The 18492-nt window shown below is 43.4% G+C and overlaps 3 protein-coding genes across 4 annotated transcripts; 1 reads left to right on the top strand and 2 right to left on the bottom strand.

Moving 5' to 3' along the window:
* Positions 1–28: 28 nt before the first annotated feature.
* On the bottom strand, positions 29–3148 carry LOC139664255 (patched domain-containing protein 3-like). Its single transcript, XM_071543030.1, has 4 exons — positions 2429–3148; positions 2219–2340; positions 1888–2033; positions 29–1551 (listed from the first exon to the last, which is right to left on the bottom strand). Exons 1-4 carry the CDS (start codon positions 3146–3148, stop codon positions 29–31), a joined length of 2511 nt encoding a protein of 836 aa, XP_071399131.1.
* A 1467-nt stretch (positions 3149–4615) lies between these two features.
* LOC139664190 (ras-related protein Rab-18-like) lies at positions 4616–9250 on the top strand. 2 transcript variants are annotated; one of them, XM_071542935.1, is made up of 7 exons: positions 4616–4796; positions 5211–5266; positions 5401–5462; positions 5712–5784; positions 6226–6344; positions 6716–6782; positions 7525–9250. In XM_071542935.1, the coding sequence occupies exons 1-7, from the start codon at positions 4729–4731 to the stop codon at positions 7698–7700; spliced, it is 621 nt and encodes a 206-aa protein (XP_071399036.1). In that variant the 5' UTR covers positions 4616–4728; the 3' UTR covers positions 7701–9250. The 2 variants fall into 2 exon arrangements, with proteins under 2 accessions (XP_071399036.1, XP_071399037.1); XM_071542936.1 differs by lacking the exons at positions 5712–5784; positions 6226–6344.
* Positions 9251–10668: 1418 nt separating this feature from the next.
* Positions 10669–17202, bottom strand: LOC139664254 (homeobox protein Mohawk-like). The gene is made up of 6 exons (XM_071543029.1): positions 17030–17202; positions 16193–16352; positions 15905–16058; positions 15410–15748; positions 11201–11234; positions 10669–10936 (listed from the first exon to the last, which is right to left on the bottom strand). Exons 1-6 carry the CDS (start codon positions 17200–17202, stop codon positions 10669–10671), a joined length of 1128 nt encoding a protein of 375 aa, XP_071399130.1.
* Positions 17203–18492: the final 1290 nt, after the last annotated feature.

The following is an 18492-nucleotide window of genomic DNA, read 5'->3' as shown; positions in this document are numbered from 1 at the left end:
GCTTTAAAAATTTTTATCCAATCTACATTTAACACCACTTCCCACATGCCCCAAACAGCGTCAGAAACACTGGAATAAACACTAAGCCGTGGAACAGCCCGAATGCAATCACCAGAAACATGATTTTGAAGAATGTCCTAAAGATGTAACTCCCCGACATGGAGAGCACCACCACTCCTAAAATGGTGGACGCAGCCCCTTGCAGTATCGGATAGCCCAAGTGGGCCACTGCATCCGTAGCTTTCTCATTCGCGGCACTCTTGGGGCTGGAGACGAAAGAGTAAGAGATGTGGGCTGAGAAATCTACGGAGAAACCAATACAGATGACCAGGTTGATCATGGAAATGGAATCCAAGCTCACGCCCCACAGAGCCATGAATCCCGCCACGCCAACAATGACTGAACAAATTGCAAAAGCCACCCATAGGGAACAGAGGGGATCGGGTATCAGGATGAGCGAGACGACTAACATCACGACCGCAGCCACCATAACAGTTTGAACAGTGATGTCCATAATGATGGTGTACTGGTCAAAGTAGATGAAAGCAGGGTGGTACACCAGAAGCTCGATCGGACATTGCTCTGCTGTTTTCCTAAGGCCGAGCAACATGTCCTTCATCGTGGTTTTGTTGAGTGTCTGAATGAAAAAGCGAGAGGCCCGGATCTCATTGTCTGCAGTCAAGTTGATGTCTTGTCTGAACATGGAGTTGAGTTCTAGGAAATGGGGCAGGTGGCTTTGGAAAGCCTGTTGGGAGCTTATATTGAGATTAGTGGCATTTGCATACTGTTGAAAGGAAAGGAACCAAGCAAATGTGCTATTAACATAGGTCAGGTTTTCAAAATTTGCAATGCATGAACAAAGAGTCTTTTGCTCACCCTCGCTCCAGTATGGGAAGGCAGCCTGCTTCACAGCCACCATCACATTACAGCTATATTCAGAGAAGTGCTGCCTTTGGTTGTTGTAGTAATTGATGATGTAGGAATCATCCAAAGCCAGGTTCCTGATATCAAGTCCCTCCTTTAAGGTAGAACACCCATAGACACTGACAGCCAGATACCCAGCATAGATGACAAATACGCATACTTTAATCCATTTATGGGTCAGAAATGGGCCGTAGAACTTCTCAAAGAATCGGCTCACGGGTTGAATTTCCTCCTTTTCAGTGACTCGATCGTAGCTCCCGCCAACGCAGCAGATACTGAAGGCCTTTGATTTGCCTGATGGTGGGTCCTCTGGGATCTTGGCGCAAGTGAGCCAGTGCTTGTTCCCCGCTTCCCTCTGTCCGTTCAGAGCCATAAATGCACCCAGGAAAGTGATGTTGTATAAATAGCAGAAACCAACAGAGATTCCGGCGTAGAGACAGAAGGACCGGACCGAGCCAAAGGGAGAGCTGTAGCCCAGGAAGAGAGCCAGAGCGTCGGTCAGGGTGGTGATGGAGATGGAGACGGCGGCGTCCCTGTAGGTGTCAGCCAGCCGGTCGGGAACACTATCCAGAACACGGGTCCTCTGCCAGCAGGAGATCATGATGAACATGTCATCAATTCCGATACCTTCAATATGAAAAAACATGGTTACCAAGAACATGACTTCTGACCCACACCTTTGGTGTGTGAAATGAAAGGAAAGGGAAAATTGATCATGAACATTGTCAGTTGATGATGCAAGATTTCGAAACATGCACTTGGACTAAGAAATTGTAAGATGTTGGAAAATGGAAACATGAAAATATGAATCTAAACAAGAATGATTATCCTGTTTCAAATTTATCCAATGAATGTCAAATTTTCCATTTGTCAGGGCCAATGGAAGACATTTTGTTCTGTACTTTCTTACTTTGAGTCAATTTAAACGGTGTATGGTGAACCTGGATGTTCAGCAGAACCTACCCAGTATCATGAAAGGACAGGAGGCGACTGTCATGACGAAAGGCTGGCCCAGTAACAACAATGTGCCAAAACCAGTCAGGACTGCTAGACCCGTGGAGAGCACCCCACAGGATGCCACCCACACCTTACTCCGCACATTATCCAACCTATAGAAGTTAGAGATTAAAAAGTGCCATTGAGTTCCACAATAAAACATCTTTGTTTTCAAAGGTGGATTTTAATTTTGCAAACTCACAAACTTGAATTGCCTATTGTACCTACTAAAATAATCCAGAATATACAATATGACCCTTTCGTAATCAATTATAGGCATATCAAATGTTTTACTAACCTCCAACATGATATAATTGAAAATGTGATGGCAATGGTGTAGGTGATGGAGAAAAGATGGACAATAGAAGCTGGAGATTTCTCAAATTCCCACTGCATTGACATGGAGGTGGAGTATGACACCTAGAAAGGTTATGAAACACTTAACAGATACCACATTTTAAAAAAAAAAGCAGATTATTTAAAACGTGAATGTGTTGTTTCAACTTACCTTAATGGAAGTGGTTGATTCATTTGAGACCAATTTCATAAAGCCTCCCAACCAAAGGTCTGTTTTTGTCTTGTTATCCTTGCGTAAATAGTAATGGATTTGTATGGCTTTAGCACTTTCAACAACTGAGTTCTCCTTGTTGACTTTGACACTCCCCAGACTGACATGCAAGGGAATACTCCCAAAATCAGAGTAATACCATGGAAATGTCAAATTTACAAGGTCTATATTGCTGGCATTGTATCCAATGATGTCTAGAATGTCATTAGAGGAGCAAGTCCCAATCACTGTAGCACAAACATCCACATATTCAAATGATTCATCGTCAAAACACATAACTATGCTCCTAACTTTAAGATCCAAGTCTAGGATCTCCTGAAGTGATTCCACTGTCAGAACATTCCTCTCACTTGTGGCTATGAACGTTGCATAAGTCCCATCTGTGCTCAGCCTCAAGCTCGAAAACATTGAATCATTTCCTGGGAAAGTTTCTTGGATATATTTTCTCTCCAACTTGGCGTGTCCGTCCACAGGTGTGAACTGCTCTTCGATGTTATTGAACATCCCGTCCTTTAGAACATAAAATCCGCTCCCCAGGCCTGCTGAGAGGATAAGAGGCGCAATGAAGAACAACCAGGGGTGAGATCCAACAAAGTGGCCTATCATCTCAAAACAGATGCGTAGGGGCTTCTCTATGCAATCTGTGTGCCATTTCGCCATAGCTGTGGAAACTCAATTTTGCTTACTGAAACCTAATTTGTAGCTGAAATTTAGTATAGAGATCACTGTGGAGAATGTATACTTTCTATACTAGAGCTTGCTGCTCCCTGCCTTGAAGATTTCAGACTAACAGTAGAGAGAGCTGTAACCTCACCCATCTGCATTTGTTGTGCTGTTGACTCTGTGTGTGTGTGTGCAGTGAGATGTTTTACAACCCCTTCATTAGGAGGTATTTGCATAATATCAGGGTATAGACCCTCTCTGTAATGGTCAGAAGTAGATGGAGGGCTGAGGACTGGCCCTATCAAAGAGCCTATTGCCTTAAGTGTATGGCTCACCAGTTCTGCCTCAATACTTATCACTGCCGCTGGTTTCCTCTAGCTTAACCCCCAAATCCCCAGTGATTCCTTTTCATGGTTGAAGGGCCTTTAAAGATCAGTGCAGTGTTTCAGTAAAACCGCAGAACAAAGGAGTGCTGTGTTGTACAATGTGCATCTTTGTTGAGACCCTACAATTAAAAGATTAAGTTCTCTACCTGTCACTTGACAATCATTTTCTAGGGTAGACATCCCTCTAGCCACTCCACATCTGCTTAAGAAGAATAAACTGGCCAACTATTAGCAAAAGCACAATGTGCATTTATTTCAAATATCTGTAAAGACACTCACACTATAAGACACTCAAAAAGTGATGGACAAGCTAGGTTAACAGACACGTGATGATGGAAAATGAACACCAGCCTATGTTACATGATTACATAACAAAATTCCAAATTAAAGTCCCTGACCAGTACAATGTTCATTTTACTGTGCTGGTGGGTTAAGACAACACAGTTCCCCTATGGGACTGTTTTTAGGCCTGGCTGTGCCACCACTGAGGGTGAGGAGAGCTGTGCCTCTGATATCAGGGATGGGACTGATCAGTCAGTCATTATCATGTTTTGTCTACATGCACTTCTTTATTCTCTCAATCACACATCTTAATGAAATCATAGCATGCATGTCCCAAGAGGAGTGAAGGGGGATGCAGTGGTCATTATTCTGAACCTGGCAGAGTAAAGTTTTCATAGAAAACCTGAAAGATATTGACATGAATTTACCCTGCATACTTTTTTATAATAAATAAATACATAAATAAATAAACAAATAGATAAATAAACAAATAATTACATCATTTAATAAGGTGTTTATTTTAGCACTGAATGGATGTATAACATTCACTCATAATTCCACTTGCTGGTGTCCAACCCCCGTGACTCGCAGTCTTTTGCACTTTTTCTGGACACCAGGCAACGATTCCACAACTTCATGGTAAACATCTGAGCCTGCAAACTTGGAAAGCATCATCATTTACCCACGATACAACAGTGACTCCTTGATGTAAAACTTGATACATAGAACTGACATGAAATACATTTTTATTGGTTGCAAACCGCAGTGACGTCACATTTTACAGTTTGACCGGAACTTGCATGAGCAGCAGGCTACCTGGAGCCGCTAGCCGTCTGCTGTCCTCATAACAAGTGAAATTTGTCGCAGAAAGCGTCGCCAAGTGAAAAGCAAACTACCTCCCACGGGAATATGGATGAAGACGTGCTGACAACTCTGAAATTGTTGATAATCGGCGAAAGCGGAGTCGGGAAGTCCAGGTTCGTCGCTGTCGGCAACTAGCTAAGCTAGCTAGCCTGTTGTGAATGTTGACATTCTGCTTGTTATGTAATTCCTCACACAGTTCAGCAGCTGTTGCTAGCTCATGTTACTGCTGCTGCCCTTGTTCTGCGAATTGAGGCCAACTATTGTCAGCTTTTCCAAACAAATTAGGTTATGTTAGCTCACTTCATTATTAGTTAACGTTACATAGTAGCTGTTGTTATTATTTCACTGGTAATTTGTTTGCTCATAAGCTAAGGCATATGTGTTGGTTAGTCAATAACACATTTCTATTGTAATCCTGTGATCCTCCTGTAAGTTACAAAGTAAAAGAAAAGATAGAGCTGTTAGTACAGACACCCTACTGTCTGTCCCTCTCATTTCCACTTTATCTTTCTCTTTCTCCCCTACAGTCTCCTCCTGAGGTTCACAGAGGATACTTTTGATCCAGAGCAGACAGCGACAATAGGTTACACACACACACACACACACACACACACACACACACACACACACACACAACTCTGGAAACTGATAACTTTTCTTTATGCTAAATTGTCTCCCTCCCTCCCTCCTCCTCTTTCTCATGGTCGATCAATGCAGGTGTGGACTTCAAAGTAAAGACAGTTGCTATAGATGGAAACAGTGCAAAGCTTGCCATATGGGTAAGTCATGTGTCCTTATGGTGTGATCTACTGTATATCTGTGCTGTCATGAAAAACATGGTGAAGTACGAGGTTTGTCCATAAGATGGCGACATTACATAGTGAGTTAGTAAGCAGAAAAGGCAGAGCCAGACTGGAAGGAAGTGGGAAAAGGCCTTCCTTCCATGGGGCACAAAGTGTTCATGTTGGTCATGAAATGCAGCCTGTAGCTGGTGTTGATAGTGAGTGTTTGTGTCTTTGTTCATGCAGGACACAGCTGGACAGGAAAGGTTCCGCACCCTGACGCCCAGCTACTACCGCGGTGCACAGGGAGTCATACTTGGTGAGCAGTGGTGCTTAATGCAGTGTTATAAAGCCATATGATTTTCATTTGTGATTGAAAAGATGTTGTTTAAACTAGGAATCATATCCCCTGCTCCTCTACTCACATTCCTCGCTCTCAAAAGATGTCTTCTCTCTCTCTCCAATTCTTATTTGATCTCTTTTCCTAGCACTTCTCTCTTACATGATCCCTCCTGGGTCACAGTGATATTGGTTGCTTGTAATTTTGGTGAGCAAGCAGTTGAAGCTTATTGTATTGTGCAGTCACTGTAAGCCGTTCTGGATGAGAGCATCGGCTAAATGCCAAAATTGTAAATCAATAATCACAGTGTTATTTCCTACAGCTTCCTGATTGAATCTGTATGGATAAAGGAAAGTTATTACCATACAGACATTAAATATTCCCTCTTCCTCATGCTCTCTTCCCCTGTGTTTTTGGCAGTGTATGACGTCACAAAACGGGACACTTTCACAAGGCTGGAAAACTGGCTGAATGAACTGGAGACCTACACCACACGCAACGACATTGTTAAAATGCTGGTCGGGAACAAAATCGATATGGTGAGTCTGTGTAGCTTCTGCCAATTTGATATATACAAGATTACATTGTAAATGTAAGTTACAGATTTCACTTCTCCATATGCCTATCTCCTTTTATAGACAGATCTTCGATAGCTGTTAACTCATATTCAGGCTATGCAGTGTAAAGGCTCACAGATGATTAACTGATTCTGGACTAATTGTGAACTTTGGCTATAGAAATCCCACTCACGTTTACTAATCTTAAACTACTAATCTTAAATACTCAGAGCACCCACAGTAGGCATCATAACATAATATTGTTTTCACTTGATACACGTTCTCCCTTAGAATGTGTATTCCACATACAGGTGTAGGAATGGAGGAACTTACATAGTCTGTTTTGTTTTCAGGACAACCGTGAAGTGGACAGAAACGAGGGCCTGAAATTTGCAAGGAAACACTCTATGCTTTTTATTGGTATGTATTATTGTCTCAGTAATATCAAACCTGGTCATTTAAACTAATAATATCTCATAGAACCATAACGCTAAACCTCATTTTCAGCATAGCACTGACCTTGAAAGTCGGAGAGCTGTAATTGTGTAGCTGGAACAAGTCGAGACGTCACTTAGCAAGTCGTGCATTTAGTTTGAGATTGTTGCTTTGTTTATAGTGCTTTGGCATTTTTTGAATCTCCGCTGTCAGCGCACTGAAAGATGCAGCCACTCCAGAAGAACTGCATTATGATTAAAATCTAGCAGTCTTTCATTTATCAAATCCATGTCTGCACGTGTTTCTGATTCCCAGCTCCAATCTGCCCCTCTCTGGGAAATTAGGTTAACATTTCTGTAGAGTTTCCATTTTAGAATGGCTAAATTAAGGGGTTTTGAAAAGGGCTGGGCACGAAGATGTCATGGATTTTAATCCGTTATGTGGATGTCTTGTTTCCACTGGATGTCTCCTGCTTATTAGATGAAGTCATTTCATACCTTTTATGTCATATTTGTCAACACATGCCCATTTTTTAAATCTCTATCATAAGGCTTATGACAAAAAAAGATCACCAAAAATGAGATGTTCAGAGTTGAGTTGTAGTTTTTTAGAGTGCACTTTGTAACACTTCAGAAAGTGCTCTACCCACATGGTGTGATACTGAGTTCTGCTGTCTTTTTACTGATCTCTAATGAATATAAATAACCTTCCTGTTCCCTTTGTCCAGAGGCCAGTGCTAAGACCAAGGATGGTGTCCAGTGTGCCTTCGAGGAGCTGGTGGAGAAGATCCTCCAGACTCCGGGGCTTTGGGAGAGCGACAACCCGGGTCAGAAGGTCCGCCTGGGGGAGCAGCAGCAGCAGCGTGGCGGCGGGGCCTGCGGAGGGTACTGCTCCATACCCTAAAACTGGACCGAACGAAAATGCACCAACCCAATAAGAATGACCACGGACCAGAAACGGAGAAGCAAAGAGAGAGAGAGAGGGCGAGATCGGATGAGTACTGTGTTAGAAGAGTTCATTGTTGGAGTAGTTCGGTCGGTCGGAGGGACTTTGCTGTTTGCACACTTCCTATTCAACCATCATCTGTCACGCGTCACAGTTCATTACTTTGTGTTCAAAACATGAACGAAACGATCATGTAAAAATAATCTCTCGTTAAAGGAAAAAGGAAGTACGTTGTTTTAAATTAACTTAACCATGCCATGTATATATGATGTAAGTACACGTCTGTTTTGAATTTATCGTATGGGCAACATTGATTCTGTTGTACATTAAGGCATCAGGTTAATATATAGTGGCTATAACATACACCAATTTGTAGGTCACAGTACATGGCTTGTCAAGTTTGATCTGAAATGATTAAGTATAATTAAGATGGCAGCCTTCTCAACCTTTCCCTCCAGGAAAAAAAAAAAGCTAGTTTACTGCTTTTGCTTTGTGAGCTGTAATTGTCTACATACGAAGTTTTTCTGGTAAGTTGGAAGTATTAAATGTTCTACTTGACACGTAGATCTGCAGGCCTTATTAAGTACATGCCACATCACTACAGCTGGGGGAGAAGAGGGAAGAGACTGGTGATGTAGGGTGTGTGATAGCCTCCATACAACACTGTGAACGCTCCCAAAGAAAACACTTCATGAAACTCCATTTCTCCACCGCAGTTACTGACACCAGTTTATCCTCACTGTTAACCCAATTATTGTTTATTTGATGGTATTGAGTCTATAGATGCTTTAAAATTGATGGATTCCCTGTCTTTCCTCTTCCTTACATGGAACCATGCAGTACAGCGCTTCTTTGCAAAATGCTGTCTTGTAGCATTGCCTGCAACCGAGCTTGTTTGTCTCGACTCTGCATGTCCCGACCATAATTTTCCCAGTCGCAAGTGTGAGGTTTACAGTGCTGAGAGCTTTTGCAATAAATTATGCCTTTTTACTCACTGGAGCTCTCTGTGTCCTTTGCCTATCTGCTATGGCAAGAAAGCAATTAATTATCAACTCGATGGGACAAAGTGGGCAGGTGGTCCTGTAAGCGTTTGTTCATTCCTTCCTTTTTATTTTGCTGTCTGTGTGGTGTAGCGGTCCATGCAATGACATACCGAAGACATTTCTCACACATTGTGATGGGGAATTCCGTGTGGCACTTTTTCAGAAATGTCATTGTCAAGACCTTCGCTCCCCCCATCGAGGAGCATTACACCTGCAATATACTGTGGGTTTGTTGCGTGGTTGCTGTTTGTTTGAATTCCATTGTCTTTATCAAAAAAAAAAAAATTTCTTCTCCATTTATTCCCATACTTTTTTTTTCTGTCGCTTTTTGTCGTGCATCTGTTTGAATCACATTACATCAAAATTGCCTTAACATTGAATGGCATTCACAACTGTTATGGTCTCATAACATGGACATTTGTATTGTTTCAAACTGAAATAAATGATAATCTTAAGATACCCTTACTCCAGACTAAATAGTGTTTTATTGCCAATCAACAATTGCCATTGAGTTCTTGCTAATCGAAAGCAGGTGACAGTGGAGATGGCGTGAGGCGCTCTTTCCACAATACCTCGCTGATGACTCTAGCCTGTTCTGCATGCAAAACTGAAAACATTCTTTGCACAAAATGTCACAAAATAGGCAGAAACAGGGACCCGAGTGGAAAAATCCTGGTAAGCATGTTTTAGAAAATTGCGCCAGAGGACAGTGTGTGATTATAAGCTTATGTTCGGTGTCAGGACGTCCCCAGATGGAACAGGATGCTCCCCACAGCTCTCTGCACAGAGGCAGAGTACCAGACATTCCCCCGAGGCTTATCATGTTCTCTATATTTCCTATATCAGAGATTTTTGGCAGGTGACCCCGCATTGAGGTCAGAAAATTCCTGAGATCTCATTTGGCATTTACGTAACGTTTTAACATCTAAAACAGATGAAAATTGTGCGTCTCTCATATCGCCCTGATGTTTACTGTACGAGAAAGTCCAAAAACAAGCTTTTGTTCCTCCGGGGGCCAGAAATCAGGCTGCGTTTGTGAGCTACTCGATGATTTTTGTGGGACACAGAGGTCACAGCGGTCTGTGTGCAGCACAATAAAGAGAATTGATGGTAGTTTTTCATTACACAATCAAGTTGACATATTATGACATATCGTTTTAACTTCATCAGGGATTTTTCCAGAGACTCCATTTTGTATCAGGGGTCTGCAAGAGGTCCAAAGTGTTCAAAATGTACAATCTGGCCAATAATGTTTCATGGACTTTTATTCTTCTGCTGATTTACTGACATGTATTTCAACAGATATCAAAAGTTGCTTATGTTCAACTAAAAGTTATGGATCCTCAAAGAAGGGTTCAGCTACAGAACAGCTGGTAGGGATTCAGTGTCTTGCTCAAGGACGCTTCAGCAGGGTGGACGTCCCATTAAATCCCATTACTTTAGAATGCAAATGGCAAGAATCAAAAGAAACTGCTAGACGTACAATTGCCAACATAACCAGTGGATACTATAACATCCAGCGATCATAATGAGCATGCACAATCCAGCGAGCATGTAAAGAATCCCACAGGTCAAAAGGTTTCACATTGGGTTTATTCAAATAGCTGCTGTGAAAGTTTAGCGTTGGATGATAATCCAGTCTCATGGAAGTTAATATAACTTACTGCAACAGAGGGCAATGGGAAGAAGTTACAAACATAGCATCAACAGTAGAAAATATTCAAATGTGGAAGGTTATTTTTGTCCATTTTACAATACAAAAATGATTGAAAACGTCATTTCTTTTTTACAAAATAAAGGTCTCACAGGCATCACAGATATTGCAAGGCACTGGCTACTTTAGCACCCATACCTGTGTAGCACGATGTGCCCACACTAAATGCCTACACACTGTTTGCTAGAGCCACTTTGACAGTCTGGATCTCCGAGATGTGCGAAGACTTCTGGATGATGCGGCTGGTGAGGGCGGGTCCCGTGGCGCAGCTCTGCCCCGCGGCGCAGAGCTTGCCTACGATGGTGGTCCTCGTCGTGCCGGCGGGCCCTCTGGCGCAGCTCTGCCCCTGGGCCAGGTTGGTCAGAGCCACGGCGGCGTGGATCTCCCTCCAGCCTTGGTCGTCTCTTCTCTGCTGGCCTCTGTCCTGCTGCTGGTCACTGCGGATCAGACCATGAACCAAATAAACCTGGATAGAATCGATCTGAAGTACAATCTGGGAAATCCACAGCAGAAATTGTCCATTTGCTTAGCTCTCTCCTCAGTGAGGCAGTGTAACTATGGATTAACGAAGGATGCCGTTTCAATTTCAAGGACAACCGCCAAGAGAGACTATATGTAGTATTACTTTTCAAGCTGATGGGAGTTGAGAAGTGCAAACAGCTGATTTGATTGCAGATGGAGCAATAAATAATTGCACTTACTTGTCACATTTAGTTGAGGCATAGTCCACTGTGTCTGCAAGAGAGGAGAAAAACACTCAGTTTGCCATGAATAACATGAATCATCAGGTGGCTTGTTGGTGCTGAAATAACATTTACAGGCATAACAGAACATTTACATTACATTCAATACCTGCATTGTGTTAGTGAGAGATAGTATTAATGTATGAATGTTTTGCTTTTCAGTTTGTGCCAACAGTGTGTGTGTGTGTGTGTGTGCATATGCTTGCTTGCATGTGTGCGTGCAGATATGTGTGTGTGTGGGAATGTGATGGCATGTATGCATGCATGGGTGTGACCATAAGTGTGTGTGTGTTTGCATGTGTGGGTGTTCGCATGTGTGTCTGTGCATGCAAGGGTGTGTGTACATCTGCACGCATACACAGTATGTGTTTGTCTGTGTGTGTGTGTGTGTGTGTGTGTGTGTGTGTGTGTGTGCCTGTATGTATGTCTCTCTGGGTGTGTTTCACGCTGCCAGAGAGGCTTAACTCAGCGAAGTGCTCCAGTCTGGCCGCGCTTAGCTGCTCAAGCCAAAACAAATGCACTTATATGTTCCTCTTGTGCTTTCTGGGACGGAAAAATACGATATCTGCGTCGTGTCATGAAGGCAGACGCCGTGTGTTCAGATCTCCAGAGCGCCGCTAGCACCCATAAAGTTAGTTATAGCCTACTGCATGTCATTCCTCCACCAAGCCTCCCTCTCCACCTCTCCATCTTGAGTCCCATGCACCATAGCCATGTGAATGAACGCTACAGTTAGAGAATCCCACTGGATCCGCAGAAAGAGGAATATGGCTGTCACTGCTAATCTTATCAGTCCCCAGCTAATCTCTACCTCTCACAATGCTTGTTGTTGAAAATAACTTCCAACTTCATAACAACGAGTTATGAGTAATTTATATTGATTGCACAGTGTGTGTTCGCGGTCTCTTGCTTTATGTTATTTTATGAACGTTTATGTGACAGTGTGCATAATGTGTAGAACATATTTTCCATTTCGATTTTGGAATATTGCCTCTGTCTATTTTTCTCGGCCGAGCAGATTGAGGCTGGTCAAGAGCTATTTTCCTTCAGGGAGCAATAGAGAGGGAAAATTAGAGGCCAAGATCTGCAGCGCGCAAAACGCTGCCTTCCAGTGCTAACGGCCTGAAACATCCCCGTCTCTGATTTCTCTGGCCGGGCCCGGGCCAAGAGCAACTACACGTTGATAGTAAATCATTTGGCCCCGTTTTCGCTTTTTGCTACCGATCGTCCCCGAGCATTTCTTCTCTTTAGCCGTAGCATGATTAGCCAAGAAAGTACTTCCTCTGGTGTATTTATTACCGGGGGGGAAAAAAATCCATTTGTTTTACCTCTGGCAAGTCTCAAACTGCAGCAAAATCTTCGATGGCTTAATGAAGCTGCTCCTGCTTCTTTGATAATGCGCTATACCGAGCTGTGCAGTCATAACCTCATATCAGAACTTACCTCTAACCTTCCCTATTTTAGAAATAAGGAGGAATCTTGTCCTTTTGTGGGATTTAGCTTTCTATTACTATCATAAATCCTGTCTCATGTCACCTTCCCACATTGCAATAGCCTCTATAAGAGTTCATTAAAGCCTCGGTTGTCCTGCTGTGTGTTCACATTCCCTCATGTCCCGGCGGGGATGACTTTGAGTCACCCTCACCAGGGTGCGTCATCGCAATCCGCACTGGAAAACAACTGTATATTGAGAAAAAATCCTGGACCCGACCCATTTCCTCCACGCGGACAAGCCCCCTTTACGCATCTAGGGCATTTGAAAGCGGGAGACTTCTCCGCTCAGCATGTATGTTTTCATTCGAAACAAGGCCGGGCGGAAAAACCCAGCGAGGTACGTGTCAAGATAGGTTTTTCTTCGCTCAACTCTCCAATAAAACACGATTCCAGTCACATTATGGGTCTCCAGCCCTTTTCAAGGGAAATCCTGGACCCGATGCGAGGACCACATCTTATGGTCTCGACATACTTCGCTGTCACATTCGCATTCCTGTCCGGTGCGTAGTGGCTAACATGTACTGTACGAGCATGTGCGCTTCTCCAGTGGGCTTTTACTGCCAGTGGGATTCAGACTGACAGGGTGTAAGCGTCCTCGCAAGACGCTCCATAGTGGCACCACTGATTAGTCCGGCTCTTCAGCTTTAGTGACTGCTTTAGCCCTCTCCCGGGCCGAGTACAGACGTGTTAATGGTGTTAGTGCTTGTCATGGATCTGGCAGCTTGACTTTCCACTTCACCTCCGCAGAGGAACCATACTGGGTTACAAACACCCATAATGTGACCAGTGGGGACGCATTAAAATGTTGCGCAAACATTTCAGTGTGTGTTGACACCAAGAAACTCCCCAGAATGCCCCAAAAGAAATATAATTTTGTAAAGGCATATTTATAAAACAGTGAAGTACTTGAGAAAGTCTTGCATTGGCATTGGTTTGTTCATAGAACCATTGTTTACCATTTGAATCATATTTTTCTAGCTGTAAAAACAAGGGAATGTATTTTAGAAGGTAGGACCATTTAATTGGTTCTGTATTGCTTTAAATGAGTTAGTCTGTACAGATTATGAATTATCACCACTTGTTCTTTTTGTTTTAACTGAGCCTTCACTAAAGTTGCAAAATAGCAAAAATTAACTTAATTTTGAGGGTTAACTTCTAACTTATGAGCCGTGTTATTCAGTGGAAGTGCAGTCACTTGCTCTCACAACTCTAATCGAATGAAGAAGCTGATTTATTTTCAAGAGGGAAGTGACACTTGGGAGTAGCGCAGCTCCAAAGCACACAAGACCCAATGAGGCACACCTGCAGCCTCCAGCATGGCGGGGGAAAGCAAAGCGGTTATTAGCAGCCTTGCTCTGCCTCGTCTCACAGTGGATGTCAGTGACAGCTGTGACAGTGGCTCTAACAGCACTCCTCACTGCTTTACTGACAGGCTACTCCACTTCTACTATTTGGCAGAGGCGCCCACTTCTCACCCTGGGAAGAATAAAGTCTCAGACATTCTGTAATTGTCCTTGAGACAGACTGGACATTTCCACCATGGCGAGAGGCTGAAGCGGAACAAATGGCACATTCTAGTATATGGAAATCATATTTGCGGTGCGCAGCGGCAGCCAGCTCCAGCCCTATCCAATTTTTAAAATGAGGGATTTCAGCGTCTGCATGAGTCTTATTAGTAATGTTTGTAAAGGCTTTGGCTCCCGTACCTTAGCGGATTTGAGGCTTGTCAACGTAACTTAAGCTGCCGTGTTCCCTATAGGTCTGAAAGGGCACCCAGGTGTCAAAACTCCAGTCCAACTCTGCAGTAACTTTATAATTGAATCTTGGTAAGCTTCTGACTGTCAGTGGAATGCCAGAGATTTATGAATGTCAGGGACCACAGAGGAGCCATGTGGAAGTTGCTGTGCGTTCTGTTCTCCTTTTACTGCACACAGCGGTATGTTCAAATTGAACAAAGGGGATTCTGGGTAGTTAAAGTGTCATTTTCCCTCACATTAAGCATAAATCTGTAGTTAACAAGGAAGATGTTTTTAATAATTTCAGCTAACAGGGGGTGCTATCTCCTCTCAGCTTGCCCCCTGACTATGCATTATATTTAATGGCTTTGTGATATTATGCATGATGATTGTTGGCATGATATGATGTTGTACATTACCGAGTGTAGGTATACATTTTTATATACATTATTAATATGCACTGTATTACTAATTATTTTTCCTGTTTCCAGGTACACCTAATATTCCCTGACTATTAAATATTGAAATATTTTGTTAAAATAACTAAATAAGTTCAAAATGACAAAAAATTATACAGCTTTGTTTTTCATCATTATTATTAGTAAAAATATGATAGGCTTTTTTTCATTGCAGTTTCATTCTAAAAAAGTTGTGCCAGCATGAATCTTTTTTTTTTGCACACCTACTTTTGATACTGTTATGGCATTTAATATTTTATGGCAAAATATTGTATGGCATGATATTTAATGGCACAGACTACCATCTGCCACTAAAAGAAAAAAAAATCAAAAAATGGAATCAACTTTCAGGCTATTGCTTTAACGTGTGATAATGTGATTTTAAAGGAGAACCACATAAACCTCCTGTCTCTGGGAAATGAATCAAGGGAACCATCATGATCCCGGACAGAAAGAGAAAAAAACCCGCCATCTCTCACCCATGTGGTAGACAAAGTTGTTCTCCGTCTCGGAGGAGGAGGCGGGAGAGACGGCGTCCTCGTCGCAGTCGTTGGAGCTGAACGACTCCGAGTGGCTCCTCCTCTTGTGGGGCGCGGCCACGCCGTCCGACGTCGCCGCCATCATGTGCCGCAGCGTGTCGTTCAGGTAGCGGTTCAGTAAGCTGCTCTTGTACTTGGACGGCGGCGAGGCGCTGTCGTCGCTGTTGGCCGAGTCGGCCGTGGCGAGGACTCCGCCCTGGTTCTGGAGCGCGGCCTTATGGGAAGACGACCTGCCGAAGTCTGACTGACTGATGGGAGTCTCTAAGGGACACTCCTCATCTGCAACAATGTACAACAACAACAACAAATGCGGTGACTAAGAGGGAGCAAACATGGCTAAATACAAACATAAACCATTTCAGGTGATTCACATATGATGCTATAAAACTATGCTATCTACAAGAGCAATAAAATAATGCATGATGTGGCCCTCACCGTCTGAGTTGGTGTCATCACTGCACACGCTCAGCCTCTCGGCGTTGCCCTGGATGTATTTATTGTAGAGTTTGATCCTCAGGGCCCAGCTCAGGTCCGGCTGCCTCACCGTGTTCTTCAGCCTCCGCCGGGCGTTGGCGAACCAGTTGGAGACCTGCACACACACACCACTGCTTTTAGGACGGGCGGCCATAGAATTCACTAGGGACGCATGCTTCCAGGTACGGACCGGCCAGCCGAGCGTTCGCTTCCATCCCTCCATCACTCTCCCACACGAGCTCACCTCACCTGCACCAGTGTCATGTGCGAGCCCAGGGCCAGCAGGACCTTCTCGGTCTTGGTGGGGTAGGGGTTGTCCCGGTGTTTGTACAGCCAGTGCTTCAGCGGCCGGGCCATGTCCTGCAGCACCTGCCGCTTGTGGCGAACTTTGACCCCACCCAGACGAGACCTGGAGGAGTCACAAGGCATCTGCCGTTAACCGGGTCCACCCACAGTCCTCTCTGTGAGGGCCTCTTGTTGCCGTGATTGTTTGGCATTGATACAAGTGATATCAAACGTGTGCTGGATCATTTCTGTCTAACAGCTTTCTGTAGTATCTGGGATTTTGGTGTCTGCACATTGTATGAATAGATAGAGGCAGCATGCAATTGATTTGTTGTGGTAAAAATTGTTCTTGCCATTTAAAAACTGGTTTACAGCATCAAATCCACTTGATTAATAGCCAAAACATTAGTTATTAGCAATAGCCTATTATTGTTTTAATTCCTTGTTGTTGTTCCTTATTGTTTTATGCCTTTTGACCTCTCCTGCACATTAACTATACCAATCTTTCCCCCTTTATACCAATTTTTGTTACGTGCAAATGCAAAAATCTGAAATCAAAATCAAGCTATTCAACTGTCTGTATTGCTACATGCAAATGCAGAGCTGTAACATTTCTATAACATGTCATAATGTGAGGTTAAAACATGTTAGTTATTATTTTATATGATTTCAAATCTTTAGGTATAACTGCAAAAATACAAAGGTTTAACAGTAATGCAAAATATGACAACTTATTTCAGTGGCAATCATGCCATCAAAACAACTGCCACATATTTCCAACATCAGACAAAGGGGGCGTACCCATATCTTCTGTACTTGATAGGAGAGCTGCTTTCAGTCGCCTCCTGGCACTGCAGCATGTCTGCGCTCTGCCCATCTGTTATACTGGTTTGAGTTATCTCCACACAGTCCAGTCTGCTCCTCTCCTCCGCTCTCCTGTTGTCCTCCAAATGAAGGAGAGTATCAGACTTCATCACAGCTACTTTGTTCATTCTCAGATTTTTCCCAATCAACAGGTGCATCAGCAGACGTCCAGATGTAAACAGATGCAGTACGTTCCCATCCTTTCTGTCATATACTTGATAAAAGAGGATTTCAAAAGACCTTGGGGGGGGGAATAAAGTTCTCCTTGCAAAAGTCAAAAGTCTCCAAGCCTCAGTGACTGACCGGACAGATGATGCCAGTCTCGCAGTTCCTCAATGAGAGAATTATGTGTGCAAAATAAGAGAATGTTGTCTGGTTTAGCTGTGCTGCTGTGAGGAGAGTTCAAATAACCTGCTCCTCCGCTGCCTATTGGCTCCCTCGGCGTCCAATCGCTTCTCAGGACGGCTCAGGGAAGAAAAGCTCTGCTGAGCGGCAGTGCCAGTAGCACACCATGTTTTGAAGAATGTATCATATGTAAAGAATATCAGCAGATGTGGTCATCAAATTTACTATTGAGATTTTGTCTGGTGTGTGTGTGTGTGTGTGTGTGTGTGTGTGTGTGGTGGGGGAGGGGGGGTGGGGGGGTGCAGCTCATATTAAGCAGTCTGACATGCCCTCATATTTTCTTCATGAGGCATACGACTCTCGTGGAGCTTGTGGTTTCACCAAAAGTCGTGTCAGCAAATAATAATATATGTTTTACCAGGGGATTCTGGAAATTTACGGGTGTAATTACATGGTGCTTAATAACCAGCAAAACCGCCGAACTGCGCTTTGTGTTCGGCAGCGAATCCTGCTGAGTTCAAATGGATTTGAGGACAAATTGGCCCATAATGAAGTCAACACAAACAATGGAAAAATGAAATTAATCTTTGCCTATCTCATCCTTGGCCAGTGTGTGTGTGTGTGTGTGTGTGTGTGTGTGTGTGAGGATGGAGTGTGTGTCAGATTCGTGCACGGAGTGAGGATAATCCAAAGATAATGCACATATTTGTCAGTGTTTGTCTCCGTTTCAGCGGAGCACTTAGTAACAAGGCTTAGGAACAATGATGAAAACTGGGTCTGACAGAAGCTTTAGCTTCGTCATTAGTAGAACTGTAGGCTATGACAACATGCAGGCACCCGGCCCGGGACACAGCCTGATAGTCCAACTTTAGCTGTCAACCGCATATGTTCATCCTCTCTGCATGCAAACATCCTCCCAACACAAAAAAAACTATAATGACTGCTGTGAATCCTGTGTCTCAAAAACATCAAATTACATTATTTTTAGTATAACTTATATCTTATGTCATGTGATTGCCACGACTTACAAACCTGCCTGTGTTCAGCACAGTTAA

The sequence above is a fragment of the Centroberyx affinis genome, unplaced genomic scaffold (genome assembly GCF_046629955.1).
Source record: "Centroberyx affinis isolate AG114_WGS23_722 - 3 ecotype Tasmania unplaced genomic scaffold, CSIRO-AGI_Caff_v1 ptg004204l_1, whole genome shotgun sequence".
Lineage (NCBI taxonomy): Eukaryota > Metazoa > Chordata > Actinopteri > Beryciformes > Berycidae > Centroberyx > Centroberyx affinis.
The sequence above is the reverse complement of the archived record's forward strand: the minus strand, read 5'-3'. Positions and strand labels throughout refer to the sequence as shown.

Coding starts and splice junctions, on each gene's coding strand:
- LOC139664255 (XM_071543030.1), bottom strand. CDS start 3,148: ATGGCGAAATGGCACACAGATTGCATAGAGAAGCCCCTACGCATCTGT. Junction 2,341..2,428: donor AATCAACCACTTCCATTAAG/GTAAGTTGAAAC, acceptor TAACCTTTCTAG/GTGTCATACTCCACCTCCAT. Junction 1,552..1,887: donor CTGTCCTTTCATGATACTGG/GTAGGTTCTGCT, acceptor TTCATATTGAAG/GTATCGGAATTGATGACATG.
- LOC139664254 (XM_071543029.1), bottom strand. CDS start 17,202: ATGAAGTCTGATACTCTCCTTCATTTGGAGGACAACAGGAGAGCGGAG. Junction 15,749..15,904: donor TGATGACACCAACTCAGACG/GTGAGGGCCACA, acceptor ACATTGTTGCAG/ATGAGGAGTGTCCCTTAGAG. Junction 11,235..15,409: donor CAACTTTGTCTACCACATGG/GTGAGAGATGGC, acceptor CCTCTCTTGCAG/ACACAGTGGACTATGCCTCA.
- LOC139664190 (XM_071542935.1), top strand. CDS start 4,729: ATGGATGAAGACGTGCTGACAACTCTGAAATTGTTGATAATCGGCGAA. Junction 4,797..5,210: donor AGCGGAGTCGGGAAGTCCAG/GTTCGTCGCTGT, acceptor TCTCCCCTACAG/TCTCCTCCTGAGGTTCACAG. Junction 6,783..7,524: donor ACACTCTATGCTTTTTATTG/GTATGTATTATT, acceptor CCCTTTGTCCAG/AGGCCAGTGCTAAGACCAAG.